Raw genomic sequence first — 25,681 nt, forward strand, 5'->3', positions numbered from 1 at the left:
GTAACCACACTCAGGTCCAGCTCCGAAAGCAGGGTCGTCAATGATATACGATTATCTGTAATACGTATAGCGCTGCTGCTGAACTGCTGGAATAAAACTGTAGTTTTGAGATTTGTGCAAACAACTATAGTTCTGAACAGTAAATGAACTTTCCTTCATGTCTGAATGACTGACAACAAATCGGAGTTCGCTAAAATTAGCTATATACGTCCGAAGAAAAATGTGATAAATACATCAAACACTCACTCAGGCGGTCCCATTTGTCAACACGTGACGATGAGGCAACCTACTGTGACATTGTGGTATTGTTAATCGCACATATATGCCTCCTCAATCCTTTACCATGTAATACGTTTAGATGCCAGTACTGTTCCTCATATGTTCCTCTTATACTTCAGTGTCCTGAGGCAAATAATTCCTTTGCTAATGACAGTAAAATTATATTAGCTGAACACGACAAGAGTATTTCTGACAGAGAGGCAAATGAAACCCTTAAGGAACTGTACATTTGGTCAACATCCAAAAAACTTACGTGGAACCTAAAGAAAACAAATACTCTAAATTTCAGTTTGAAGAGCGAAAATGACACTGTCAAATAACAAAATGGTGGTACCTCTATACATTTCGTAATAAACAAAAAAATTCTAGGAATAAATACAACATGTCCTTTGAAGTAGTGAGAAATCACAAAGACACTTCTAACAATTTGCCAACAGCATGTTTTGCCCTCAGAACCATGCCGTAAGAGTGTAACAGCCACTGCCTTTTAGTTACATTGTATTCATATATCCAATTAACTCTTAGCTATAGGATTCTTTTCTGGAAGACAAATGCTCAAAACATAAACACAGTTTTCGGACAACGAAAAAGGCCCATTAGAATAAGAATCAAAACTATTGATTGGATGTATTGTAAAGATCTGTTGAAAAGAGTGGGGCATTTAAGTACAACGCTGAGCACATTTACCAACCATTTATGTACATAACAAATCTCCACAACAGCTGCACAAACGGCTCTGGCTATAACAAAAGCACTAAACTTAGATATTTACCAAGAGAGGGTAAACATGAAACTCTAATCAGAACTTTCTACTAAGGAACTGCCCAAGGAGAAGCAATAGTCTACAAAACCGCAATCATGTTACCGGTAAAATGAATCGGTATTACCACTGAGCTTCACATACACTGAAGCGCCAAAGAAACTGTTAAAGGCACGCGTATTCAAATACAGAGACATGTAAACAGGCAGAATACAGCACTGGGGTCGGCAACGTCTAAAAAAACAACAAGTGTCTGGCGCAGTTGTTAGGTCGGTTGCTGCTGCTACAATGGCGGGTTATCAAGATTTAATTGAGTTTGAACGTGGTGTTATAGTCGGCGCACGAGCGATGGGACGCAGCATCTCCGAGGTAGCGATGGAGTGAGGATTTTTCCATACGACCATTTCACGAGTGTACTGTGAATATCAGGAATCGGGAAAAGCATCAAATCTCCGACATCTATGCGGCCGGAAAAAGATCCTGCAAGAACGGGACCAACGACGACTGAAGAGAATCGTTCAACGTGACAAAAGTGCAACCCTTCCGCAAATTGCTGCAGATTTCAGTGCTGGGCTATCAACAAGTGTCACCCTGCGAACCATTCAACGAAAAATCATCTCTATGGGCTTTAGGAGCCAAAGATACAATCGTATACCCCTGATGGCTGCACTACACAAAGCTTTACGCCTCTCCTGGGCCAGCGAACACTGACATTCGACAGTTGATGACTGGAAACATGTTGCCCGGTCGGACGAGTCTCGTTTCAAATTGTATCGAGCGGATGGACGTGTACGTGTGAGGAAACAACGTCATGAATCCAAATCCAGTCTGATTCCCTGATCCATTCATATCCATTGTGCATTCCGGTGGACTTGGACAATTCCAGCAGGACAATGCGACACCCCACACGTCCATAATTGCTACAGAGTGGCTTCAGGAACACTCTTCTGAGGTTAAACACTTCTGCTGGCCACCAAACTCCCCAGACATGAACATTATTGAGCATATCTGGGATTCCTTGTAACGCGCTGTTCAGAAGAGATCTCCACTCCCTCTTACTCTTGCGGATTTATGGACAATCCTGCAGGATTCATGGTGTCAGTTGCCTCCAGCACTGTTTCAGACATTAGTCGAGGCCATTCCATGTCGTGTTGCGGCTCTTCTGTGCACTCGCAAAGGCTGTATACGATATTAGACAGTGCACCAGTTTCTTTCGCTCTTCAGTGTTGTTCCTGGTGTGACGAACACTGAGGTACCCCATTGCACATCGACTACCAGCTAAATCACTCGAGCTTAATCCGACAGAAAATGTCTGGGACTCTTTGGAAACAGCATTTGAAACGCAGCAGTCCGTACCCCTGCAGTACGCTAGTTCTACAGGATCTAATATCACCAAGGAGTAGCTTCAGCTGCATGTGACAAACCTGATGAAACGTGTGTAGTCTCTTGCACACCGAAATGGGGTCATTATCAAGACTAGAGTATGTGATACTCGATATTAGTGTCAAGTTGCAGCCTAACTATAATAAAGATTACTTTCAACACCAAGCCAGCGGTAATGGCGTGTGGCCGCTAAATTATTTGGCTCTTGGTTGTCTATGGGAGCCACCACACGCAACCGCACTCTGTCACACCAAAGTACAAGTTTTCTAACATCTCTGATTATTAAAATATATGAAGTGGGGACTCAGTATCCCGATGCTACATTCAAGAATTTACTTGATGTTCCGTTTAATCAACCGAACTCGGCAATAAATATTGGCAGTCTATTTCTCAGAGAGTGTAGATGTGTGTCTAGGGTAACATAATCTTCAGACCGGGCGAGGTGGCGCAGTGGTTAGACACTGAACTCGCATTCGGGAGGACGACGGTTCAATCCCGCGTCCGGCCATCCTGATTTAGGTTTTCCGTGATTTCCCCAAATCACTCCAGGCAAATGTCGGGATGGTTCCCCTGGAAGGGCACGGCCGACTTCCTTCTCCATCCTTCCCGAGACCGATGACCACGCTGTCTGGTCTCCTTCCCCAAAACAACCAACCAACCATAATCTTCAGAGAGGATCGTCGCCTTTCAGATTCAGGCTGTTGTCTTTTGCCAAAGAAATGCTCAGATTTCAACACTATAAACTAAACTGAAGACTTATTTTCTTTATTTGTGTCAGATGTGCACTAAAATAAACACATATACAGTACATACAAAGAAAACTATACCACTGAAGACTATCATCAACTAACTAGTAAAGATCGGAGTTCCGACTGTTCATTCTTAGTCGCTGAAGTTCGGCGCCACTACACAAAAATTCTGCTATGTTCAACGCGGTATGCAACATGAGTAATGTAGAGTTTCGTACCACTGCACGCTGATTTATCTAACTCTGAAGCTTGCACATCCGCGCCGAATGGTACAAAATACAACACTGCGGCACTGCAGCCGCCAGTAGTCTGATTACGTCACTTTCACTAAACTTCTCGCACCAACTAAGCGCCAAACCTATTCAGGTAGTCCATGGTTGACATACTCTGTCCTACTTCGCGCACCCAATACCTATACACCCACATCACCATTCTGCCTCCAAATCCCAGGGTCTGTCGTCCAAGTACAGAAAAATAATGATAAGAACTACTTCTTATAACCTAATTAAAACTGCTTGCATCACACTGTGCCGCTTTCAAAAACGCACCCACTGTTACTCAACACACCGGTGTTTCTCTTTACTCTTTGGCCAAAGCGATTTTTTTGTCAAATTTTTCTTATCATAGGTTACTATACTAACATTAATTTAAAAGAAATAATTAAAACTATCCATGAGCTTATTCATTTCCAATAGATTTTTCCTGACCACTCCCCTGGTTATGGCCAAACTTCACTAGTTATTACGGAATCTCAGAATTAATAATATCTAAGACTTAAAATCCTGTTAATTCTGCAGAATAGGCATTGTCCAGTTCATTGATTGGTACAAATTGTTTAAGATCATTTTCTAGGATGCTGTATAGTTTCCTGTAGTGATTTGTTGTTATCCTAAAATCAATTGCTCCACTATAATTAAAACTATATCAAATAAACGCTTGAATTTGGAATATTATCAGATTTTTCATACATAATTTAGTGGTACATGAAGCACATCATTGAATTACGTCTTGGTTAAAGCTGTGATAATTTTTCTACGAGTGTTATCAGTTTTAAACTAAATGTTCAAATGTCCTGTTTACGTTTGTCGCGACTATCTCGCTCTGGCCGTCAGTCCCTATATACCCATGTCCCCACTCTACCTCCAAATCCCGTACTTCTAGCGCCCACGTGCAGAATGAAAGGCGCTCCTGCTTTTAACAATTTGTATTTTTTTTATCACTGTCGAACGGTGTTTTCGCCTTTTAAATTTCCTTTACAGTAGTGACGGTATGGCGACATTATAACAACAAACACCGTCTGAACAGATCTTGAAGTCACACCGGTTCCGACCGGCCGCCGTGTCATCCTCACTCAGCCCTTAGTCGTCACTGGATACAGATACGGATGGGCATGTGGTCAGAATACCGCTCTACCGTCCGCTGTCAGTTCAGTTTTCGTGACCGGCGCCGCTACTTCTCATTCAAGTAGCTCCTCAACTGGCCTCACAAGGGCTGGGTACCCCCCCCCTCTCTCCCCCCCCCTTGCCAATAACATTCGGCAGACCCGGACGGTGACCCATCCAAGTGCTAGCCAAGCCCGACAGCGCTTAACTTCGGTGATCTGACGGAAACCGGTGTTACCACTGCGGCAAGGCCGTTGGCATGGCGACTTTATACTATTGTGATATTGAAATTGTGGCAGTCTGGCAGCACCCAGGTGCAGGCAGCATTAGGCTCAGTTTTCGACAGCAAACAGTTTGGGATGCACATCGTTATGCCACGTCTCAATAACCCCACCTCGTAATCATCATCAACGTCCTTCAATTCAGTGACATGGTGATGTGGCCCTTTCGAGTCGGTCTGCTATACAGGATCCCTGCAGGTTCTTCCATTTCTCCTGACATTGAGCTTACCGCTGCCAGTTCACTCCAGCTGTCTTTTTTAAGTCTCTGCCCATCTGCCCAGTTGTCTTCTCCTTGGTCTTTTTTGATAAATTTGGCTCCAATCTGCCACTTATTTTGACCACATGCCATCTTTTCCCCGAGCCACATGACCAGCCCATATCCTCCATAATAGAGTGAACACATTTTGATCCTGTGACATGTTTACGTATTGCTCTATCCATGGCAACAGGAGGGATATCTCCAACATGAGAGCTTACCATTACTGTCTACTTTTTTGAATGGGCAGTCACAAAGGCAGTCTATACGACTAATTGATCTTCTTGGTCGTTTTATAACTTTCTTTTCACCTCAGAGTATGCACTGTGTTTCGCCTACAGGATATTCAGTACTGGCTGGATGAAGCAACTGAAGGTGTTATCTACTTCAGCCTGGGTACGAATGTACTGAGTAGCACAATGCCACCAGAAAAGCGACGGGCTTTCCTCGACGCCTTCTCCCAACTGCCGCAGAGAGTGCTCTGGAAATGGGAGGAGGACGATACGACAGACCTGCCACCTAACGTCAAACTGTCCAAGTGGTTGCCACAACAGTCTGTACTTGGTATGTCGTATTTTTATATCATAGTGTTTTATTACCGCTTTTATTTTTATTATTATTGTTGTTGTCATGTTCATGAAGAACCCCTGTGAATTAGTGTTTTTAATGGAATTTGGTATCTAAGTACTTACAGCTGATGATCTTTAAGTGCATGGTCGGTAGAGAGTCTGGTAGCAGTAACACTGTGCAGTGACGTTAATCTGCGCGAAAAGCATCATTATACATTATTTATTTTATTTATTTATTTATTTACTGCGTATTTAGCCTGACTATATTAGGGCCTTAAGGCCCTCTCTTACATCTGGCAAGGCACAACACACACAAAAAATATTGCATAACAATCACAATAATAATAAATTTCACTATTAACAGAAAATAATAATAGGCAATAATAATAAATAATGAAACGATTATATGGCATTGTTGGCCAGGAGGCCCCATGCCAGGCAGTTCGGCCGCCGTATTAAAGTTCATTTTAGTTGACGTCACTTCGGCGACCTGCGAGTCAATGATGATAAATGACACACAACACCCAGTCATTTCAGGGCAGAGAAAATCCTGTCGGGAATCGAACCCGGGACCCCGTGCGTGGGAAGGGAAAACGCTACCCCAAGACCACGAGCTGCGGACATGGTGATGAATAATAATAATAATAATAATAATAATAATAATAATAACACCAGTAATGATAAAATAATGGTGGTATTAAGAATGGTATTGATTATTATTATATAATAAATTCAATAATAATAATATTGGCAATTATTAATAAAAGTAAAAATTGGCAATAATAATAATAGTAACAGTAATTACAATAATAAAATAATGGAGTCAAAAATAATGTTGAATAATGTAGCAGTGTCGAAGCCTTGTTCGGAATTAGAGAAGTGGAGGGAATAATGAAAGAGGAAAAGATCGAAGTGAAAGTGACAATGGGTGTTAGGAAAGGGGAGCATTTCAGTAGAGAACTCTATAGACGAGGGAAGGGAAAAGTGGTGGGGGTAGGGAGAGCTGACGAAAGTCAGCTACAGACAGTATGTGGAAGGCCGGCCGTGGGTGGCTGAGCGGTTCTAGGCGCTTCAGTCTGGAAACACGCGACCGCTACGGTCGCAGGTTCGAATCGTGCCTTGAGCATGAATGTGTGTGATGTCCTTAGGTTAGTTAGGTTTAAGTAGTGCTAAGTTCTAGGGGACTGATGACCTCAGATGTTAAGTCCCATAGTGCTCAGAGCCATTTGAACAGTATGTGGAAGAGGTTGCTACTGCATTATAAAGTGGGCCACTAGTTATCTCTTCAAGTTTGAAAGCATTTTAATTTCACTAATATTTCGAAGAGGATTGTTTCACAGTAGGTTCCTGATACAGACAATGACTCAGAAAACATGGTAGTGTTATGTGATTGTACAGAGACAGTTTTACTTTGCGAGAACGAGTGTTTCTACTATATTGTTCAGATACTAGTGTAAGGGTTGAAGCTAAATAAGAAAGTGTACAGTGATTGAGAAGCGATAGAGCAAACACGTGGTATGATAATCTGTACGCTTATCGCCACGTAGCCACGATAATTGTTCGTAGGTAGGAGTGATAGGATCGAAACAGCTTACGTCACAAATGTTTTGCATACAAGCATTCATCCAACCGTCGTGAACTCTCATACGAAAGTCCTTGGAGAGTCCTACCACCAAAATCAAAAATGGAGAGTATTAGTGACTCTGCGAGTTGCTTTGTAATCTCGATAGGAAATGCTTTTTTTGTATTTCTGTAGCGAATGAAGTGAAGATGATACCTTCTTACAGACTGCAATTGTCTGTTCAGTCAAGTCTAAATGACGGTCAGTATCTTCATTAGAAATAGAAAAGGTTATTTCCGTGCTGTTTAGGATTAAGACTGAAAGAGGTACTGTGTTTTTTCAACAACTAAGACTGTCTGCAGTTTAGATGGGTTACGTTTCAAAGTATGTTCTGCGTCCACCCTGGTAAAGAAAGCAAGTCAGCATTTATGTGCTCGATGGCTGTGCACAGGTTTGTTGGGCTTACACCTAGGTGTAACTGAAGGCCGTCAGCATATAAACGGTATATCCAGTGGGAGATAATAGGGGACACATGTGTAACACATAATGGGAAAAGTAATGGGCCCGACACGGATCCTTTTGGGACCACTGTACTACATTCCTCGATCGTAACCACTCTGTTCCGATCATTAACTCTGTTGGTGGGCCGGCCGCGGTGGCCGTGCGGTTCTAGGCGCTCCAGTCCGGAGGCGCGCTGCTGCTACGGTCGCAGGTTCGAATCCTGCCTCGGGCAAGGGTGTGTGTGATGTCCTTAGGTTAGTTAGGTTTAAGTAGTTCTAAGTTCTAGGGGACTGATGACCACAGCAGTTGAGTCCCATAGTGCTCAGAGCCATTTTCTGTTGGTGGAATGTAGGTATGTGTGGAACCATTGTACTGCACTTGACGAAAATTTTTACCTAATAATTTTTCCAATACGATCCCAAAAAGGAAAGTGTCTAGAGCTTTGCTGAAATTTAAAATGGACACAATAGCCGCCTGTTCTTTGGCGATAGCTCGTTTCAGTTCGTCAGTCACTTTTAGAAGAACGATAGTGGTGGTGCTGTTTTTTCCGGAAACCAGACTGGTACTCGTCCACAATGTTATTGGATGTTAAATAATTTGTAAACTGTTTTGTTAACAGTAAACATATTGCGGTATGACAAGATGTTTTTGTTGTGCACCATGACACAGTTCTACATCTACATTCTCCCGCGTCCGGCCAACCTGATTTAGGTTTTCCGAGATTTCCCTAAATCGATCCATGCGAATGCCGGGATGGTTCCTTTGAAAGGGCACGGCCGACGTCCTTCTCTGTCCTTCCCCAATCCGATGAGACCGATGACCTCGCTGTTTGGTCTCTTTCCCAAAACAACCCAACCCAACATCTACATATGGTAGAGAGCACTTTACATGGTTCATCATGTTATGAATTTTGCCATTACTTTGGCGTGTGGATCGCGTGAACTACGGTTGCCTGAATTCATCTTTGTTTTATGTAATTAGTCTAATTTTCAGAATCCGCTTGGAAGCCCTCCCTAGGAAGCTGAAGAATATCTCTAGATTATTCAAAAATGGTTAAAATGACTCTGAGCACTGTGGGACTTAACATCTGAGGTCATCAGTCCCCTAGAACTTAAAACTATTTAAACCTAACTAACCTAAGGACATCACACACATCCATGCCCAAGGCAGAATTCGAACCTGCGACCGTATCGGTCACGCAGTTACAGACAGAAGCGTCTAGAAAAGTTTGGCCACACCGGCCGGCTCTAGATTATTCGCTGGAATAACTGGTGGCTATGTTTCCCACGTTTTCGTGACGCTCAAACTAACATGTGGCTCTTCACGCCGTCCTTCTTTGTACGTGATCTTGTAGGATGGGTTCCACGATTGTTTTGTAAGCAGTCTCCCTTTTAGACTGTTGTCATTTCCCAAATATCCTGCCAATGAGACGAAGTCTGCCGCCTAATTTAGTTAAAACTGAGGATATGAGATCGTTCCATTTCATATTCAAAATTGGTTCAAATGGCTCTGAGCACAATGGGACTTCAACTTCTGAGGTCATCAGTCCCCTAGAACGTAGAACTACTTAAACCTAACAAACCTAAGGACATCACACATATCCATGCCCGAGGCAGGATTCGAACCTTTGACCGTAGCGGTCGCGCGGTTCCAGACTGTAGCGGCTAGAACCGCTCGGCCACTCCGGCCGGCATTTTATATTCCTGCAAATTGTTACACCGAGGTATTCGTATGAGTTTACTGATCCCAACTTAGACCCACTGACATTGTAGTCATGAGGTACTATTTTCTTGTTCATATGAGGGCCACATTTTAAATTTCTGGACATTGAAGACAAGTAGGCAATAACTGATCCACTCTGAAATCGTAGCAGGTCTTTACTGGATATTTGTGCAGCCTTTTTAAGATATTTTCATTGTAGCTAACTACATGATCTCCAAACAGCCCATGTAACAATCAACTTATTTTAGGATGTGGTTTCCCATAGCTCTTATATATTTGAAAAACGTCGCGTTACCGCCTTGAGCTGCTGCTAAAATACTGTATTTATACAACTTGACGCCTCTGTGTGATATGAATATGTTCATCGTGTGCCGGTCGCTGTGGCCGAGCGGTTCTAGGGGCTTCAGTCCGGAACCGCGCTGCTGCTACGGTCGCCGGTTCGAATCCAGCCTCGGGCATGGATGTGTGTGATGTTCTTAGGTTAGTTAGGCTTAAGTAGTTCTAAGTCTAGGAGACTGATGACCTCAGATGTTAAGTCACATAGTGCTTAGAGCCATTTGAACCATTTTGTTCATCGTGCTAACGCCGGTTACAGTTTTAACATCAACATGTGCACTTCCTAGCACAGTTTTTATAGACCGGCTACGTAATTCATGTTACGATTTGACAACAGGTGTATTATTCGTGGTTTAATCACCTGAAGATCACGATCTAATACGTCAGCTAATACGATGCTGTGAATACTTTTGTGAACCTGATGATGGTCAGACGACTGAAAATAGTTGTATAAGTAAAGTATTTTACTAGCAGCTCATGATGGTAACACGACATTTTTCAAGTACCTATCAGTATTGTCTGCCACGTCATAAATGCAAACGTAAACAACAGGGGTCCGAACATATTTCCATGGGATATAGCTGAAGTTATTTCTATTTCCGTTGATGTCTCTGTACCGAAGATACTATGTCGTCGTCCCTACCAATAAATCTCAACGCAGGCACCAATTTTGTTCGATATTCCATATAATTATACCTTTTTTAAGAAAACGTTGGTGCAGTATCGAGTTAAATGCTATTCGGAAGACAGGAAATCCTGCGTCAACCTGACTGGCTTCATCCTTGGTCTTCAGGATGTCACCTGAGAAAAGCGCAAGTTGGGTTTCGCACTATTGATGTTTTAGGAATCCATGTTGATTGGCGTGGAGGAGGTCATTCTGTTCGAGTTACCTCATTGTGTTTGAGCTCAGAAGATGGACGTCAGTCAGAATGGATGGTAGTTTGGTTGGTCGCTTGTGCTGATACCAGATACTAGCTTGCAGTGTAACCTGTGGTCACGTATTCTGAACTGGGAAATTTCCGCGGTGTGGTTCCAGCTAAATGTCGAATAATGGGTAACTTTCCGCTACAGCTTTGTATGCATTTCGGGTTGTTACTATTCTCTTGATGAGTGAAAATTATATTACTGGATGAACAGATTGTGAAGGCTTTAGGAATTTGAGGGAAGATATTTTATCCCAAAAGACACTCGTGTCAGTACCACCATCCGTCTCCAAAGGCTTACCATTCGCTACAGCACAGACATTCTGTCAAAGAAAGGTTGTCGTTGTAGGACGGTGGGATGACGGCTGTGCTGTAAGAGGAAATGGGAAACATTTTGAAAGTTGTAATAATTCCACCATTCGTGTAATAACGTAGAAGGTAGATTGATGTGTAGCGCTCCATCGCTGCTAATCGCTTTAAGAACAATATTGAGGAACACAATATGCTTCTAGGCGCGCAGTCCGGAACCGCGCGACTGCTACGGTCGTAGGTTCGAATCCTGCCTCGGGCATGGATGTGTGTGATGTCCTTAGGTTAGTTAGGTTTAAGTAGTTCTAAGTTTAGAGGACTGATGACCACAGTAGTTAAGTCCCATAGTGCTCAGAGCCATTTGAACCATTTGAAACGTCCCCTTAGAACAAATTATACACGACTGTGCTTAACCTGACACACACAATTTTTAGCGTAACGCAATCTGACTTTCAAGAATCCCTACAAAAGAATGGCCCTGACTAACATTAAACTATACCTTCCAGAAATCACTTACCTAACAAAAATCTTCATTACTCGAACTACTGCAATACAGCGAGCGCCACTACTGCCAGCTAAATAAAAGATTCAAACTACTGAAGGCACTAACTACTGATAGGGATAGTTAGCAAATGAAAGATATTAATAGAGAACGAACAATGTATTTACTTTGATATCATCATATATAAATATAGCAGTTCATGACAAATTACAAAACTCCGCCATCTCTCTCCCCACATCCACCACTGCTGGCGGCTCACCTCCAACTGCGCAACGCTACGCGCTGTTCACAGCCAGCTGCCTAACACTACAATGGCGAGTATTACAACAATGCAAAGCAGCCACAGACTGCACACAGCACAGCCAGTGATTTTCATACAGAGGTGGTGTTACCAATAAAAAAACCTAAACAGCCTACTTACACATTTGAACACAATATGCCGTTTCCGCTTCGAAAGAACCGTCCAGGAGTTTCCACCTTGCTCATTTTAGAACAACCACCTGAAATGCGAACCTCGATAGCCGAATAGGGGTTTGAAACTCATTATTCCAAAGTTCGAGTACTGCAACAGAAGTACCCAAAGAAGTCCAGTGTTTATCAGCGAAGTTCTACATCGTTAACACTTATGCTAGGATTAACAACTGTTAATTATAAATGTGTACATGATAACTGCGTTGCACTGTCATGCAATTAGGACTTTGTAGATCACAATATTAGTTCGCAGCTCGTAATCTTGCGGTAGCGTTCCCGCTTCCCGCGCACGAGGTCCCGGGTTCGATTCCCGGCGGGGTAAGGGATTTTCCCTGCCTCGAGATGACTGGGGGTTGTTGTGTTGTCTTAATCATCATCATTCATCCCCATTAAGGTCGGAGGACCTTGCCTAGTGGGCGGTGCGGGTCTCCCGCATCGTTCCGTATGGGACCTCATCATCATCACTATATTAGTGGATGAGGTTAGTGGCTTCTCTGAGGTCCTGGTTTCAACTCCTTTTGACCATTAGGTATTTTTGTGAGGTGAAATGGTCTACAATGTGGTCTGCTGGGTATTGTGACGTCATATGAAGAACTCTATCAATATAAAAATTAGCGCAATGACACTCAAACCTTCGAAACTGCATCGATTTTTACAGTACCAGTAGCACCAACTTTGTACATTAGGTGCATTCCCCTGTGGCGACGATGGCAAGCAACGCTTAATGCGGAACATGGGGAGCTAAATTACTAATTAATTTTTGACTAATGGACTAAATCTATCTTGCTCTTATAGTTTTCTTGTCCTCACACAGCATGATTCGTATTTTAAGTTCAGATGAGTACACACTCTCTGAATAAGAGAAATTAAGAAAAAGATTTAATGTAGTGTTCAAAAAATGGCTCTGAGCACTATGGGACTTAACATCTATGGTCATCAGTCCCCTAGAACTTAGAACTACTTAAACCTAACTAACCTAAGGACAGCACATAACACCCAGTCATTAATGTAGTGTTCCATTATGCAATTACCGAGTATAATTATCTGGTAAGAATACTTTTGGCCTGCGGTAAGTGCTGGTAGAGTATAATCAATGATTCAGCGAGGCGAAAGGATTAGCGTTTGTATTTTCATTTCAGACTTTCATACCACATCATACTTTCTACCTCAAAAGAAAAAAAAAATGGCTCTGAGCACTATGGGACTTAACATCTATGGTCATCAGTCCCCTAGAACTTAGAACTACTTAAACCTAACTAACCTAAGGACAACACACAACACCCAGCCATCACGAGGCAGAGAAAATCCCTGACCCCGCCGGGAATCGAACCCGGGAACCCGGGCGTGGGAAGCGAGAACGCTACCGCACGACCACGAGATGCGGGCTCTCAAAAGAAAAGTTTTATGATTTGCAATTATGGTAACAAAGTGCAACGCTTCGAAGGAACTGTCAGAAAAGCATAAAAAATTCATTGGTGCTACAAGAAATTTATGATTGTTTAACATCAGTCATCAGACTACTTTCATGCGACCCTTCATGTCTTCCTCTCCTGTGCTAACCTGTTTATCTCAGAGCAGCACTTACACACAACATCCTCAGTTACATACATCCTCAGTTACATACATTCCAATCTCCGTCTCCTTCGACAGTTTTCACTCTCTACAGCAACACAATGTTCCAAGGAAGTTATTTCAAAATATCTTAACACGAGGGCGTGCTGTAAACTAATGCCTCCGAATTTTATTTTGTGAAAACTCTGAAGCCTTTTTAAATGAAACAAAGTTTGTTAACATTCTACATCTTAATTCTTCATGTCTACACATATTTGTTTCTCATTATAGTCGCCCTGGTGGTGAACACATTTCTCCCAACGAGAGACCAGTTTGTTGATACCGTCACTGTAGAATATTTGACAGTGTTGACGGAACGCAACCTCACCTCTGCTTGCACCGTTTCGTCATTATCAAAGAAAAAAAAATCGAAGGTGTTCTTCAAGTTATGGAAAAAGATGAAAATCGGATGGGCCAAGTCGGGACTCATGGTCGATGATCAATGATAGTAAACGCAAGGCGACGAATTTGTTACAGATGTAGCAGCCCCCGTGTTTATTACGCCATTGTCATGCTGCAGGAGAGAGTGTTCGATGTGTGCACGAACTCTTCGAATTCGACACTCGATTACAGCAGAATGTTTCGCACGCACCGACAAGTTACATTACACCCCGCCATGTCCGCCTGCTTAGCTGGGTGGTAACGTGCTCGTCTCCCGAGCAAGTGGGCCTGGGTTCGATTCCCGGCCGAGTTGGGGATTTTCTCCGCTCGGGGACTGGGTGTTGTGTTGTCCTCATCATCATTTCACCCTCATCACCGTCGCCCAATGTGGCGTCGACTGAAATAAGACTTGCACTTGGCGGCCATACGCTCATTTCTATTTTTACCCCGCCATGTTAGATCCTACAATTCGGAGCTCTCTAGCTGTAGAGGGTTCCAAATATGTACACTAGAATAAAGATGTAGAATATCAATAACTCTTGTTTATTTTAAAAAGCTTTAAGAGTTTTCACGTAAAAAGCTCCGAGGCATTATTTTTCAGCACCCCTTCGTATATATCTATCGTTAATACGTTTATCGTTTATACAATTTGTGATGTGGTAGCGATATGAGATCACACTGAGCACGCTCATGACTTGCTACGTAAGTAACGTAATAAAGTCAGTAGATTAAAAGAAGAAATGGTAGTTGAATATCTTTAACGTGTGCTCTGTCAAACTTGATACTGATTGCAATCCAGATAGTAATCCGACTTCTGGATTCGTAGATACCTCAATTTTAATTCCCTGGAGTGAACGACAGCCACGTCCCATCCCAGTAGCGCTGAGGGCCGCTGAGAGCCCAGTAAAATACCAATTACCCATGGCAACGGCAGAACGAAGCATAGGGAGGGTCCTGGAGTACTGATGCAAGGTTTCTACAGACGCAGTCTGTGAGGTCAGACACCCATTAGCAACGAGCAGTTGAACTTATCTGAAGTCCTGAAGGGTGGGAGAAGGAAAAATAACCCATCCACAAAAATACATTTCTAAGACGTATCATGGTCTTAAAGTTATTTCCAGCAGTGTTGCTAGAAAGTTGACGTTAGAGGAATCAGTGCAACACATAATAACATCAAAAGTGTGAATAATACGAAAACAGATGCACCTGACGTCACAATTGGCAGGAAAGTTATAAGTAGGGGCGACAGACCATTGCTTAAGGCGGAACGCTTTTGTTGTTAGCCGAGGCAAGCTCTGTGGCTGATAAAAACTCAATCTCAGTGGCGCAATGAACTTTGTAATCGTTCATCTTATGTTGACAAATTGAAACTATGAACAGTCGCATTGGCAGTGACTTTAACCCTAAAAAAAATGCCAGAGAGACAATAATCGTTAATTGTTGTTGAATTTTGTCAACAACATACTTCTTAAAGAGGGACTGATTTGCATGTAGGTTCTAGAACCTGAAAATATCTTTTAGCACACTGTTAGCAACATCAACGCACGTGTACAACAGACTTTATCACCGCCACAAAAAAAATAAAAAATTACAAAATTTTGGGGTAAGTTTAAGGGGAAAATTTGAAACATCTATGGAATCGGGTAGAAAAATTCATTAAAAGTAATAAGTATTTTTTTCAAAGTCTTAAATTATAAACTTACAGACTAGTTTAGTTTACAATATATTCAAAAGGCAGGCATAAAATACACACACATGCCCATTGATATTGGGAGGGTTAACCGGCGTTTTGAAATTATAATTCGGATTGTGCTAATGGCTACAGACCTAGACGTCGGAAGAGTAGATGAACAAAGCTTATGTCATGGTGATGTCATCTGCCAACTTGGTGAAAAATAGGCTGACGACTTTTGGTCGCGAATGTGTGGCTCAGTTTTTATCGCCTTAGAGGATATTGTGCGTCTTGTTGCCTAGCAGATTCAGAACTGTCTTGTAGTTTCGTTTTACGAGTCCTGGGTGGCTGCAGCATTGTTGTAATCTCATAAGGGAGTCGAATCGCTAGAGTTATGTTTGGGAGTGTTCCCGGTCAATCAGAAGTTACGCCTACGTGCAGGGTCCTGGAATGCTCGTGCACGCCGATTGTAGCTTTGCGTTTTTTTGTTGTTTTTTTAAATTTTTGTTATTAAATTACACCACACTAATCGCAGGACATAGGGTCTCAAGAAAATAATGTCTTTTTACTAAAGTAGCGTAACATTTATTTCATGATCTCCTGAATTGTGTTCTGTTCATGCTCAGATAGGTTTCTGTTATCACTCCATCACACATCCCTGTTATTCCTCTGAACAGAGTTGCAGACAGTTCGTTCTAACACATGTTCATGTGTGTTGTTGGGTTTATTCATCCTATCTGTTTAAATAGATGTACTGATTATTAACAGTAACATACGAAAGTAATCCCAAAAGTAAGGTCTCCTATTATTTTAAAGTACATAGATCTGTTTATTTCTACAATGATTTACAACAGTTTACAGCTTGAACATTTAGCTATTTTTAGACATAATCACCATTTCTGTCGATGCATTTTTGTAGACGCTGTGGCAGTTTTTGTATGCGCAGGTCATACCAGCTCGCCGCCATGCTGTTCAAAAAGTTATGAACCCCTTCTTTCACCTCGTCGTCGGAGCTGAATCGCTGTCCGGCCAAATGTTCTTTTAACCTAGGGAACAGGTGACAGTCACTGGGCGCCAAGTCAGGAATATAGGGTGGGTGGGTGATTATGTTCCACTGAAACTGTTGCAGGAGAGCAACGGTTTGTCGAGCGATGTGTGGGCGAGTGTTGTCATGGAGAATGTGTACCCCCTTGCTCAACATTCCTCTTCTCCGGTTCTGAATTACCCGTTTGAGTTTTTTCAGAGTCTCACAGTACCTGTCAGCGTTAATTGTGGTCCCAGCGATTCAGCTCCGACGACGAGGTGAAAGAAGAGGTTCATAACTCTCTGAACAACATGGCGGCGAGCTGGTATGACATGGTCATACAAAAACTGCCACAGGGTCTACAAACATGCATCGACAGAAATGGTGATTATGCCTAAAAATAGCTAAATGTTCAAGATGTAAATTGATGTAAACCATTGTAGAAATAAAAAGGTCTATGTACTTATAAAAAAATAGGAGACCTTACTTATGGGATTACCTTCGTAATTTAAAACGTTTCAGATTAGTGTAGTTCTTATCCTAAAAATTAGTAATAACTAATAATTAATAGGACTATTCCCTAAGAAGGACGAAGATTGGGTGGCTCGTCACCATCGTTATAGCAGCAGCAAGCCATGCACAACTTCAAATCCTTTTCATCTTATTATTAAAGGAACACTCATGCTCATAAATTAAGGATAATTGCAGAATGTGGTGCCACACAACGTGGCACTACACAAAACTGGAGCGAACAGCATAGGCACATAGGAAACACACACGACACAGATCTGTAAGTCCACGGTATTGGTGATAAGTTGAGAAAACCGTCCCGAAACACTTGTGCTACAAAACGCCACTGTTTCCTTCATCAATATGGGATACGGTTACCATGCACACGTACACAGGCCGCACAACGACATATTCTGGATCAGGTGGTCGAACAGCTGCTGGAGTATAGCCTCCCATTCTTGCTCCAGTGTCTGTCGGAGCTCCTGAAGTGTCCTAGGGGTTTGAAGACGAGCAGCGATACGTCGACCGAGAGCATCCCAGACGTGCTCGATGGGGTTTAGGTCTGGAGAACAGACAGACCACTCCATTCGCCTGATCTGTTTCAAGGTACCTCCACGATGGCAACTCGGTGGGGCCGTGCGTTATCATCCATCAGGAGGAAGGTGGGACCCACTGCACCCCTGAAAAGGCATGCATGACATGCACTGGTGCCAAATGACGACCCTATACACTTGACCTGTTACAGTTCCTCTGTCAAAGACACGCTGGCGTGTAAGTGCACCATCAAACCACCACCTCCATACAAGTCCCTTTCAAGGACATTAAGGGGTTGGTATCTGATTCCTGGTTCACGCCAGATGGCGAGAATCACTGTTCAGACTATACCTAGACTCGTCAGTGAACATAACCTAGGAGCAGTGTTCCAATGACCATGTACTGTGTTCTTGTCACCAGGCTTTACGGGCTCTCCTGTGACCAGGGATCAGTGGAATGGACCTTGCAGGTCTCCGGGCGAATAAGCCATGTCTGTTCAGTCGTCTGTAGACTGTGACTGGAGACAACTGTTCCAGTGGCTGCGGTAAGGTCCCGAGCAAGGCTACCTGCAGTACTCCGCGGCCGTCTGCGGGCACTGATGGTGAGATATCGGTCTTCTTGTGGTGTTGTACACTGTGGACGTCCCGTACAATAGCGCCTGGAGACGTTTCCTGTCTGCTGGAATCGTTGCCATAATCTTGAGATCACATTTTGTGACACACGGAGGGCCCGTGCTACGATCTGCTGTGTTTGACCAGCCTCCAGTCGCCCTAGTATTCTACCCCTCATAACATCATCAATATGTGTTCTTTGAGCCATTTTCAACACACAGTCACCATTAGCACGTCTGAAAACGTCTGCACACTTACTCGGTGCATCGTACTCCGACATGCACCAACACACCTCTGCGTATGTGGACTGCTGGCTCCGCTGTGCGACGACCACAAGTCTAATGCACCTCATGGTCATACTCCGAGGTGATTTAAACCCGCAAGCCACCCACCAGAGCGTTGTTTCACCATGTATCAGCATTATCCTTAATTTATGAGGAAGAATGTAGATAGATTTATTTTGTGAAATTACTGTAACTGTTTGTTAACATATTCAAAGAAAATATTTCATCTGCTTCCACAGTTTCTCATCGTGAAGAACTTTTACGGTTTCTGACGTGCCCTAAAACCCAAACAACGACCGTGGGGCTTAGATTATTTAGCAGTTCTTTAATTTTTCTCCTTGTGTTCCATTTCTGGAAATTTGAACCATTAAGAAAAAAAACATCCCGCATTTTCTTCTGCAACATTCAGTACTGCATTATACACGTGCAATTTTTGGTAACTAATTTATTCTCCTGTGAAAATTTGTTCTAAAATCTCTGACGTATTTTGCTAGGCGTCATTTGTGTCTCACTTGATCAGTGACTAGGACAACTTGACAGATTTTTTCTCTTCATAGTTTGATGATTACAGTGATTTCTTGCTGTTAATAACGTATTTGAATGATATCCACAGCACATCCTAACGTGAAGGTCTTCATCACTCAAGGTGGCCTGCAGAGTTTTAATGAAGCCACTTACTATGGTGTTCCTTTAATTGGGATTCCATTCATGGGAGACCAGCACTACAACGTTGAAAAAATGGTAACTGCCGAAATTGGATACAGACTGCAGTTCCGGCATGTCACGAAGGATACTGTTTTAGAGGCTATACGAACGGTTCTTGAGAATCCCAGGTAAGGAATTTTTCTTTCGGGTTATCCATTTTTTCAGTAGTGATGTGTAGTGGATGAAATAATACAAATGCTGCAAATAACGCAACTCATGATTTGAGTGATTTAATTACGGTCTCTGTTGAAATTAGGATCTAGTTGATTTATTCGACAGTACCTTCCTCTGTGCTTGTAAGTGTGCTTCCTTCCAAATTAAAATTTTTTTATGTTTGTCTATTTTACATTGTATCAGCAATTAGAAGTTTGCACGCGTGTTCCTAGCTCTCATTTACTGGCTTATAGTCTATTTGATTTAATAAAACCTGCTTTATTTCTGTTCTTTAAGTATTTCTTCCCAGCCCTCTTTTGCACAGTCTTCAATTATATCAGCAAGCCGGCCGCTGTGGCAGAGCGGTTCTAGGCGCTTCAGTCTGGAACCGCGCTGCTGCTACGGTCGCAGGTTCGAATCCTGCCTCGGGCATGGATGTGTGTGATGTCCTTAGGTTAGTTAGGTTTAAGTAGTTCTGAGTCTATGGGACTGATGACCTCATATGTTAAGTCCCATAGTGCTTCGAGCCATTTGATTTTATATCAGCAAATTTGATGTAATCCTGTACTAATGTATTTTCTTTCTACTACAGGTTACTTTCATTTTCTAAATTTGTTTCTAACAAGTTACTGTTTCAGTGCGTTGCTTGTTTCCTTCTTCAGCTGGTCGTTATCTAACAGCATTAACTTCATAAAACAAATGTTAAATCTCGTTTTCCCTTGCTTTCACGGATTGTGTGACTTTATAGTTATTTATAGTTTCAAAAACCTTTATTTTTGGATAAAGTGCAATGTTGCTATTGTTGTCGGAACTACATTTCGTCCGAGCAATCACTGCCCCTTGATTAAGCTATCGTTCTGGCATTTCCGTGGAGGGCTTCTTTTACTGCAGCCAGTACGCGGCTATTGCATGTTGTACGAGCCGTGATTTACTCGTATTTAATTGAAAAGAGGAAGAGAGGGAGAGAGAGAGAGAGAGAGAGAGAGAGAGAGAGAGAGAGAGAGAGAGCTGAGAAGAAAGCCTGCGGTGCGCGTGGCAGAGAGCGGCGAGGAAAAAGTCCGAAAATTATTGTACCCTGCTGAATGAGTTTGACATTGAGCATTTGGTGACATTCTTCGCCGGAAATTTTATTCGCTACGTATTGGGATAAGAATCGACATGTGGCAGATGTAGCAAATTAAGTAGATAAAAAATGATGAATACTCGCGTTGGGTCCAATCTAACTATTTTTAATTGACTGAGCTTTAAAATACACTGTCAAGTTTGTTGCCATTTTCTCACGACTGATAAAGGGCTCCAAGTAATTTATTAGCTGTTGATAGAACATGTGACGGTTTCTGTAGCGTGCACGTCGTGGTTTCAAAATGAGATTTCTCTCCTTATTATTTACTCTTTCTGCTTACCGAAGACTGCATTTCTTTTCATGAACGAATCAGTGTCCCTATCGTCAGACGATACAGGTAATATCGTTTTCTGAGCAGATCACACACCTCGCAGTAAGTAGACGTTTTATTGTACAAGTAGCTACGTTCTGGAAAAAAAGTAGAAGCTTTGGGCCAATCAACCAGGAAAAGGAGAAATAGTGAACATTCAATAGCGACTGATTGTCAGTCGTGCACAGCCTTGTCCAAGTTCCCACACTACGTTAGACTGCCGTGGTCGGCTGTCTGCGTTTTTAAAAACTGTTACTAAGTTCTGAGGCTTTTGTAACTGTACTATCAAACGTCAAACAACTGACTAAAAGAGCACGCTAAGCCGAGAACACAAACGGAGATTGTGGAATTGTATGATTATTGTTTGTCTGATAGGTAGAAAAATTTCTTACAGGAGTAGTCTGTACACAGAAACAAACCGTCAGACACATTTTTATACATGAAATGTGAAATTTTAATTGGTAACTCGTAAACCGCGGTCGACCGCAGCTCTAAGGAATTCGCCAGGCAGAAGATTCCTTGAACTCCAATGAACAGTCCAATGAACATCGGGCTTGGAAGTATATCTTTGAGTAGTCTCTTGTTTGAAGTCTCTAGATAAGGAGTGCTCAACCTTTTAGCTACCACGACCACGTTGGAAGAAGACGAGTATACTTAAAACTACTAACATAACTGCTGGGGGAAAAAATAGAGACAGAACGGGACGGACCAACAGAGAATAGTTTCGTGTGGCAGGAGTTTCAGATTGAAACTGTTCAGTTTATCTTAACTTTACATAAACAGAGATTTGTGAAATTTATTTTTTTCCAATCATGTGATAGATGCTCACTTCTTGGGCCCCACTGATATTTGCTTTTGGCCGCATGCAGCCCACAGGCCGCGTGCTGGACCTCCCTGATCTAGCTGGAACAAAGAACAGCAACACATAATAGTTCACACCGTAACAAAGTGCACCACATGGCAAAAAGTCCTGCTGGGGGAACACCAGCAACTGAGCATTGTAGCTGAAGTTGAAAATACCGCTTCAGTTGTAAGGTATTTTTATTTCTCAGTGCTTAAGCCGCGACGGCTTTCGGGTTATTACATGCTCATAGTGGGGTGTGAGACTGAACATAAACAAGAGACTGGAGCTAGGAGTAAACACGAGAAAACAAAAACGAAGTACCACGTGACATTATTAGAAAACAGCGGTTCAGGCGCGGTGCGATAATACAAAAGTCAATACCAAGGCAACACCAGGCAATACAAGGAACGACTACATAGGTGAAGAACTATGGAATGAACACCAGGACACACATTTTGTACTGCGATCCCGAGCGCCGCGATGGAGAGTTTATGACGCGCTGTACCATCAGCGAACGTAGAGCACGGAGTTGCGTACACGAAGGAAGCAAACTGGTGAACCAGATCGGTGAAAGTACTGCCATCTGTTGACGGGAAGAACATCGCAGGAGCAACTAGCCCGTCCGTTCACAATTTGAATTAGTGATTTACATGCAAAAGGAAAACCATTACGAAAAAGTTGCATGAAAAGCGTTAAGGGCGCATTATGAGTGGTAGAGGAACATGTTGAATAACGGAGGCAGTACATAACTGTAGCACAGCTCCTAACTGGAGGCCGGTGACTTAACGTTTCATGGAAAAATTGCATGCACTTGAAAATGCAGAAAGATTGTTTACTCCATGTTATGCGTAGGACATGGAACTTTTCGCGTGGAATGAACCTTCAGACATGCACTTGGCCGATGGTGCTGCAGGAACTATGGCAGGAGCACATTTGTGCGCGGAACGTTGTCCAAAGAGACGAATACCAAATCACAGAACATTTGCTTCTGTGGTCCGTCGTCTCCTTGACAAGGACACAGTAGAAGGAAATTTCCATGCTCAGGATTGACCACGGAGTGTACGCAATACTGGTTTCGAGGAACGAGTTCAAATGGCTCTGAGCACTATGGGACTTAACTTCTAAGGTCATCAGTCCCCTAGAACGTAGAACTACTTAAATATAATTAACCTAAGGATATCACACACATCCATGCCCGAGGCAGGATTCAAACCTGCGGCCGTAGCGGTCGCGCGGTTCCAGACTGTATAGGAACGAGTACTACAAATGTTAGACAACAATACTTTAGATAGCGTATTCTCCGTGCTCATGTTTTAAATGCTAATTATGATCTCCGTCATACATACAAGGTGTGTAAGGTACAAGACTTCTACCCAGTGATTTTCCAATTCGGAACGACTTTGCCATACGGTTTTTGCAACAGAGAATGATAACTCGCGACATCGCAAACATAATTCTGTGGACTGATGAATCGACTTTCATCTGCGAAGGAATGTTCAACAGTCCCAACTCCCATGTGTTATTTCGTGAAAATCCTCGAAATATGGCTTTCCACTGTTTTCAAGAACGATTTTCAGTTAATGTTTTGGCTGGAATTATCCACAACCAAGCAGTGGGGCCTTACATTCTTCCACACCGTCTAACTGATCTGCCGCTCCAAACCAGAAGACGCATGTTCTTCCAGCTTGGTGGGACACTTCCCCATTTCACAAATCGAATGAGAGGATTCTTAGACAGACTTGCATATACCCTGGTCGCTGTATTGTATTTAATGGACGTGTTCACTGGCCTGCAAGATCACCAGATCTCACACCACATCATTTTTATCTTTGGAGCCACGTGGAGGCTCGTGTGTATCAAACTCCTATAAACACTGCTGAAGAACTCGTAGCTCGAATTGCTATTGCTGCAGGAGACGTCCGAGAACAAGCTAATGAAACATTATCCAATGTTTACCGTTCCGTGGTTCGACGACTTGAGTTATGCCATCAAGTCAATGATGCACACTTCGAGTATTTACTGGAGTACTCACAACGTACAGTGATGTTTCTTCCAGGCAAAACGAATGCGCTTTAGCGTTGTCTAACGCACTAATTCTGAGTCAGAGATCCCACGTTCATATACTTAAATTGACTGCCTATATCCAACATCACAAAAAATCTGCGCTTGTTTATGAAACGCCCGGTATATAGACACATATATAAACCTTGCATGTAATAGAAAATGGAAAAACAAGGGTTATATATGTATAACTTAAGTACAAATGGATTATAAAACTCATGTTGTGCAGTGGAAAAGCAATGTCCAAATGACAAACTTGGTGGAACTAAAGTGATATGTGCCAGTTATGTGTCAGGATCACAAACATTATATAATTCATCACATTATAATTATTCTTTTAAGGGGATTTGTGTTTTGACAGATTCCAAAATTCCCAATTCTGTGTTTTACAAGTAAAAGGCTATAAACAGTTTCTTAGATTTAATAAAATCTTAGAAATAGTTGCAGTGGATGGAGCATCAGTTTAAATGTACAGTTACTCATCTAGTGTGGAAAAACTGAACTTTAGGAAACTAAAGAGGCCATTAGCTTGCACTTTTATCATTTAGACATTGTTTCTCCATGGCATAATGTAAGTTTCACAATCTGTCTATACGTAAATTGTACATATGTATGCCTTGTTTTTTCATATTCTATTATATGCAACGATTTATGTTAAATTCATAGCAATTTCCAGAAACACTTGAAATGGCCTAACGTAAAGGCCAGTAAAATTCTCAGCACCATTTGGAGCAAGCTTTCATAAATTGAGATGGATACAAATTAAAGGTATGTCAGTATGCCCCCAAATTCAATTGTGCCATGTATTTTACTGAAGTGTCATGGATTCCTTGCGAAATATTTTGAAAATCTCTTGATTTTACTTACAAATAACATGAAATACCTACATATAATAATAAACTATTCGTTGTCTTTGTACTTTGAAAGAACTGCATTGTGTCCATTTATCCTCAAGATGTGCTAATGGTATGATATGATGTCAACAGTTACCATGACAACATGAAGAGGTTGTCAGCAATATACCGTGATCACCAGGCACAGTCGTTGCCACAAGCCATCTGGTGGATAGAATACGTACTGCGGCACCATGGAGCTCCACATCTGCGAAGCGCTGCCATGGATCTCACTTGGTACCAGTTGCTGTCGCTAGATGTCATTGCCTTCCTGCTGGCTGTCACAACAATTGCTGCTGTTATGTTGCACTCACTGGCGAGCTATCTAATGTCTCACATATTTAAGACAAAAAAACACAAGACTCAATGATGAACGACTTTTCATTAGCATTAAAGGACTGAAGCAACATTCATAACTGTCTTCTTTTGGCTACATCAAAATCAATGTGTTATGGCACTGTACACACAATATGATTTGTCTTGGCATTTATCATTGTTTTTGTTCATGCATGTTAGCCGCACGTGCCCACATACAGAAACATTATGTAAGTAGATACGAGGGGCACATCGCATTTAGTTACAGGTGGTCACATGTATACTGAGACATCGCCTTCGAAATTAAAAACGTTACGATCAGTGATCGATGAGTGATCAATGAGTAAGTAAGCTAATAACTTATAAACGTCTGTGTATGTGGTGCTGTAGAGACATATGTATAAAATTTCTATGCAGTTTCCTAATGAATGTGTTTTAATTATTTTACTGTATGTCCAATCTGAAAGCATATATTGTATTTCGAATTATATTTAATAATTACTCAATACATTACATTCGTAAAATAGTACACTTCTCAGGGCTTCCTCTTGCTCACCTAATGCTGGATGTCAGCTTTTGCCACAGATCAACACATAACATCCATTTCTTCCTTCCATATCAATGCACTGTAGTGCCTAGATTTTTCATCTGTCCCTCTAAAATAAC

General features: G+C 42.2%; 1 protein-coding gene and 1 pseudogene across 1 annotated transcript in view; one reads left to right on the top strand and one right to left on the bottom strand.

Moving 5' to 3' along the window:
* The window catches only part of LOC124607187 (UDP-glucosyltransferase 2-like), a 58,722-nt gene extending 33,424 nt beyond the window's left edge, over positions 1-25,298 (top strand). Inside the window, exons 4-6 of the mRNA XM_047139408.1 lie at positions 5,432-5,654; positions 19,225-19,444; positions 24,794-25,298. Coding sequence (XP_046995364.1) covers positions 5,432-5,654; positions 19,225-19,444; positions 24,794-25,070 — 720 coding nt within the window. The 3' untranslated portion in view covers positions 25,071-25,298. The remainder of the gene's footprint in view (positions 1-5,431; positions 5,655-19,224; positions 19,445-24,793) is intronic.
* On the bottom strand, positions 4,694-4,812 carry LOC124608140 (annotated as a pseudogene).
* Positions 25,299-25,681: the final 383 nt, after the last annotated feature.

The sequence above is a fragment of the Schistocerca americana genome, chromosome 3 (assembly GCF_021461395.2).
Source record: "Schistocerca americana isolate TAMUIC-IGC-003095 chromosome 3, iqSchAmer2.1, whole genome shotgun sequence".
NCBI classification, from domain to species: Eukaryota; Metazoa; Arthropoda; class Insecta; order Orthoptera; family Acrididae; genus Schistocerca; species Schistocerca americana.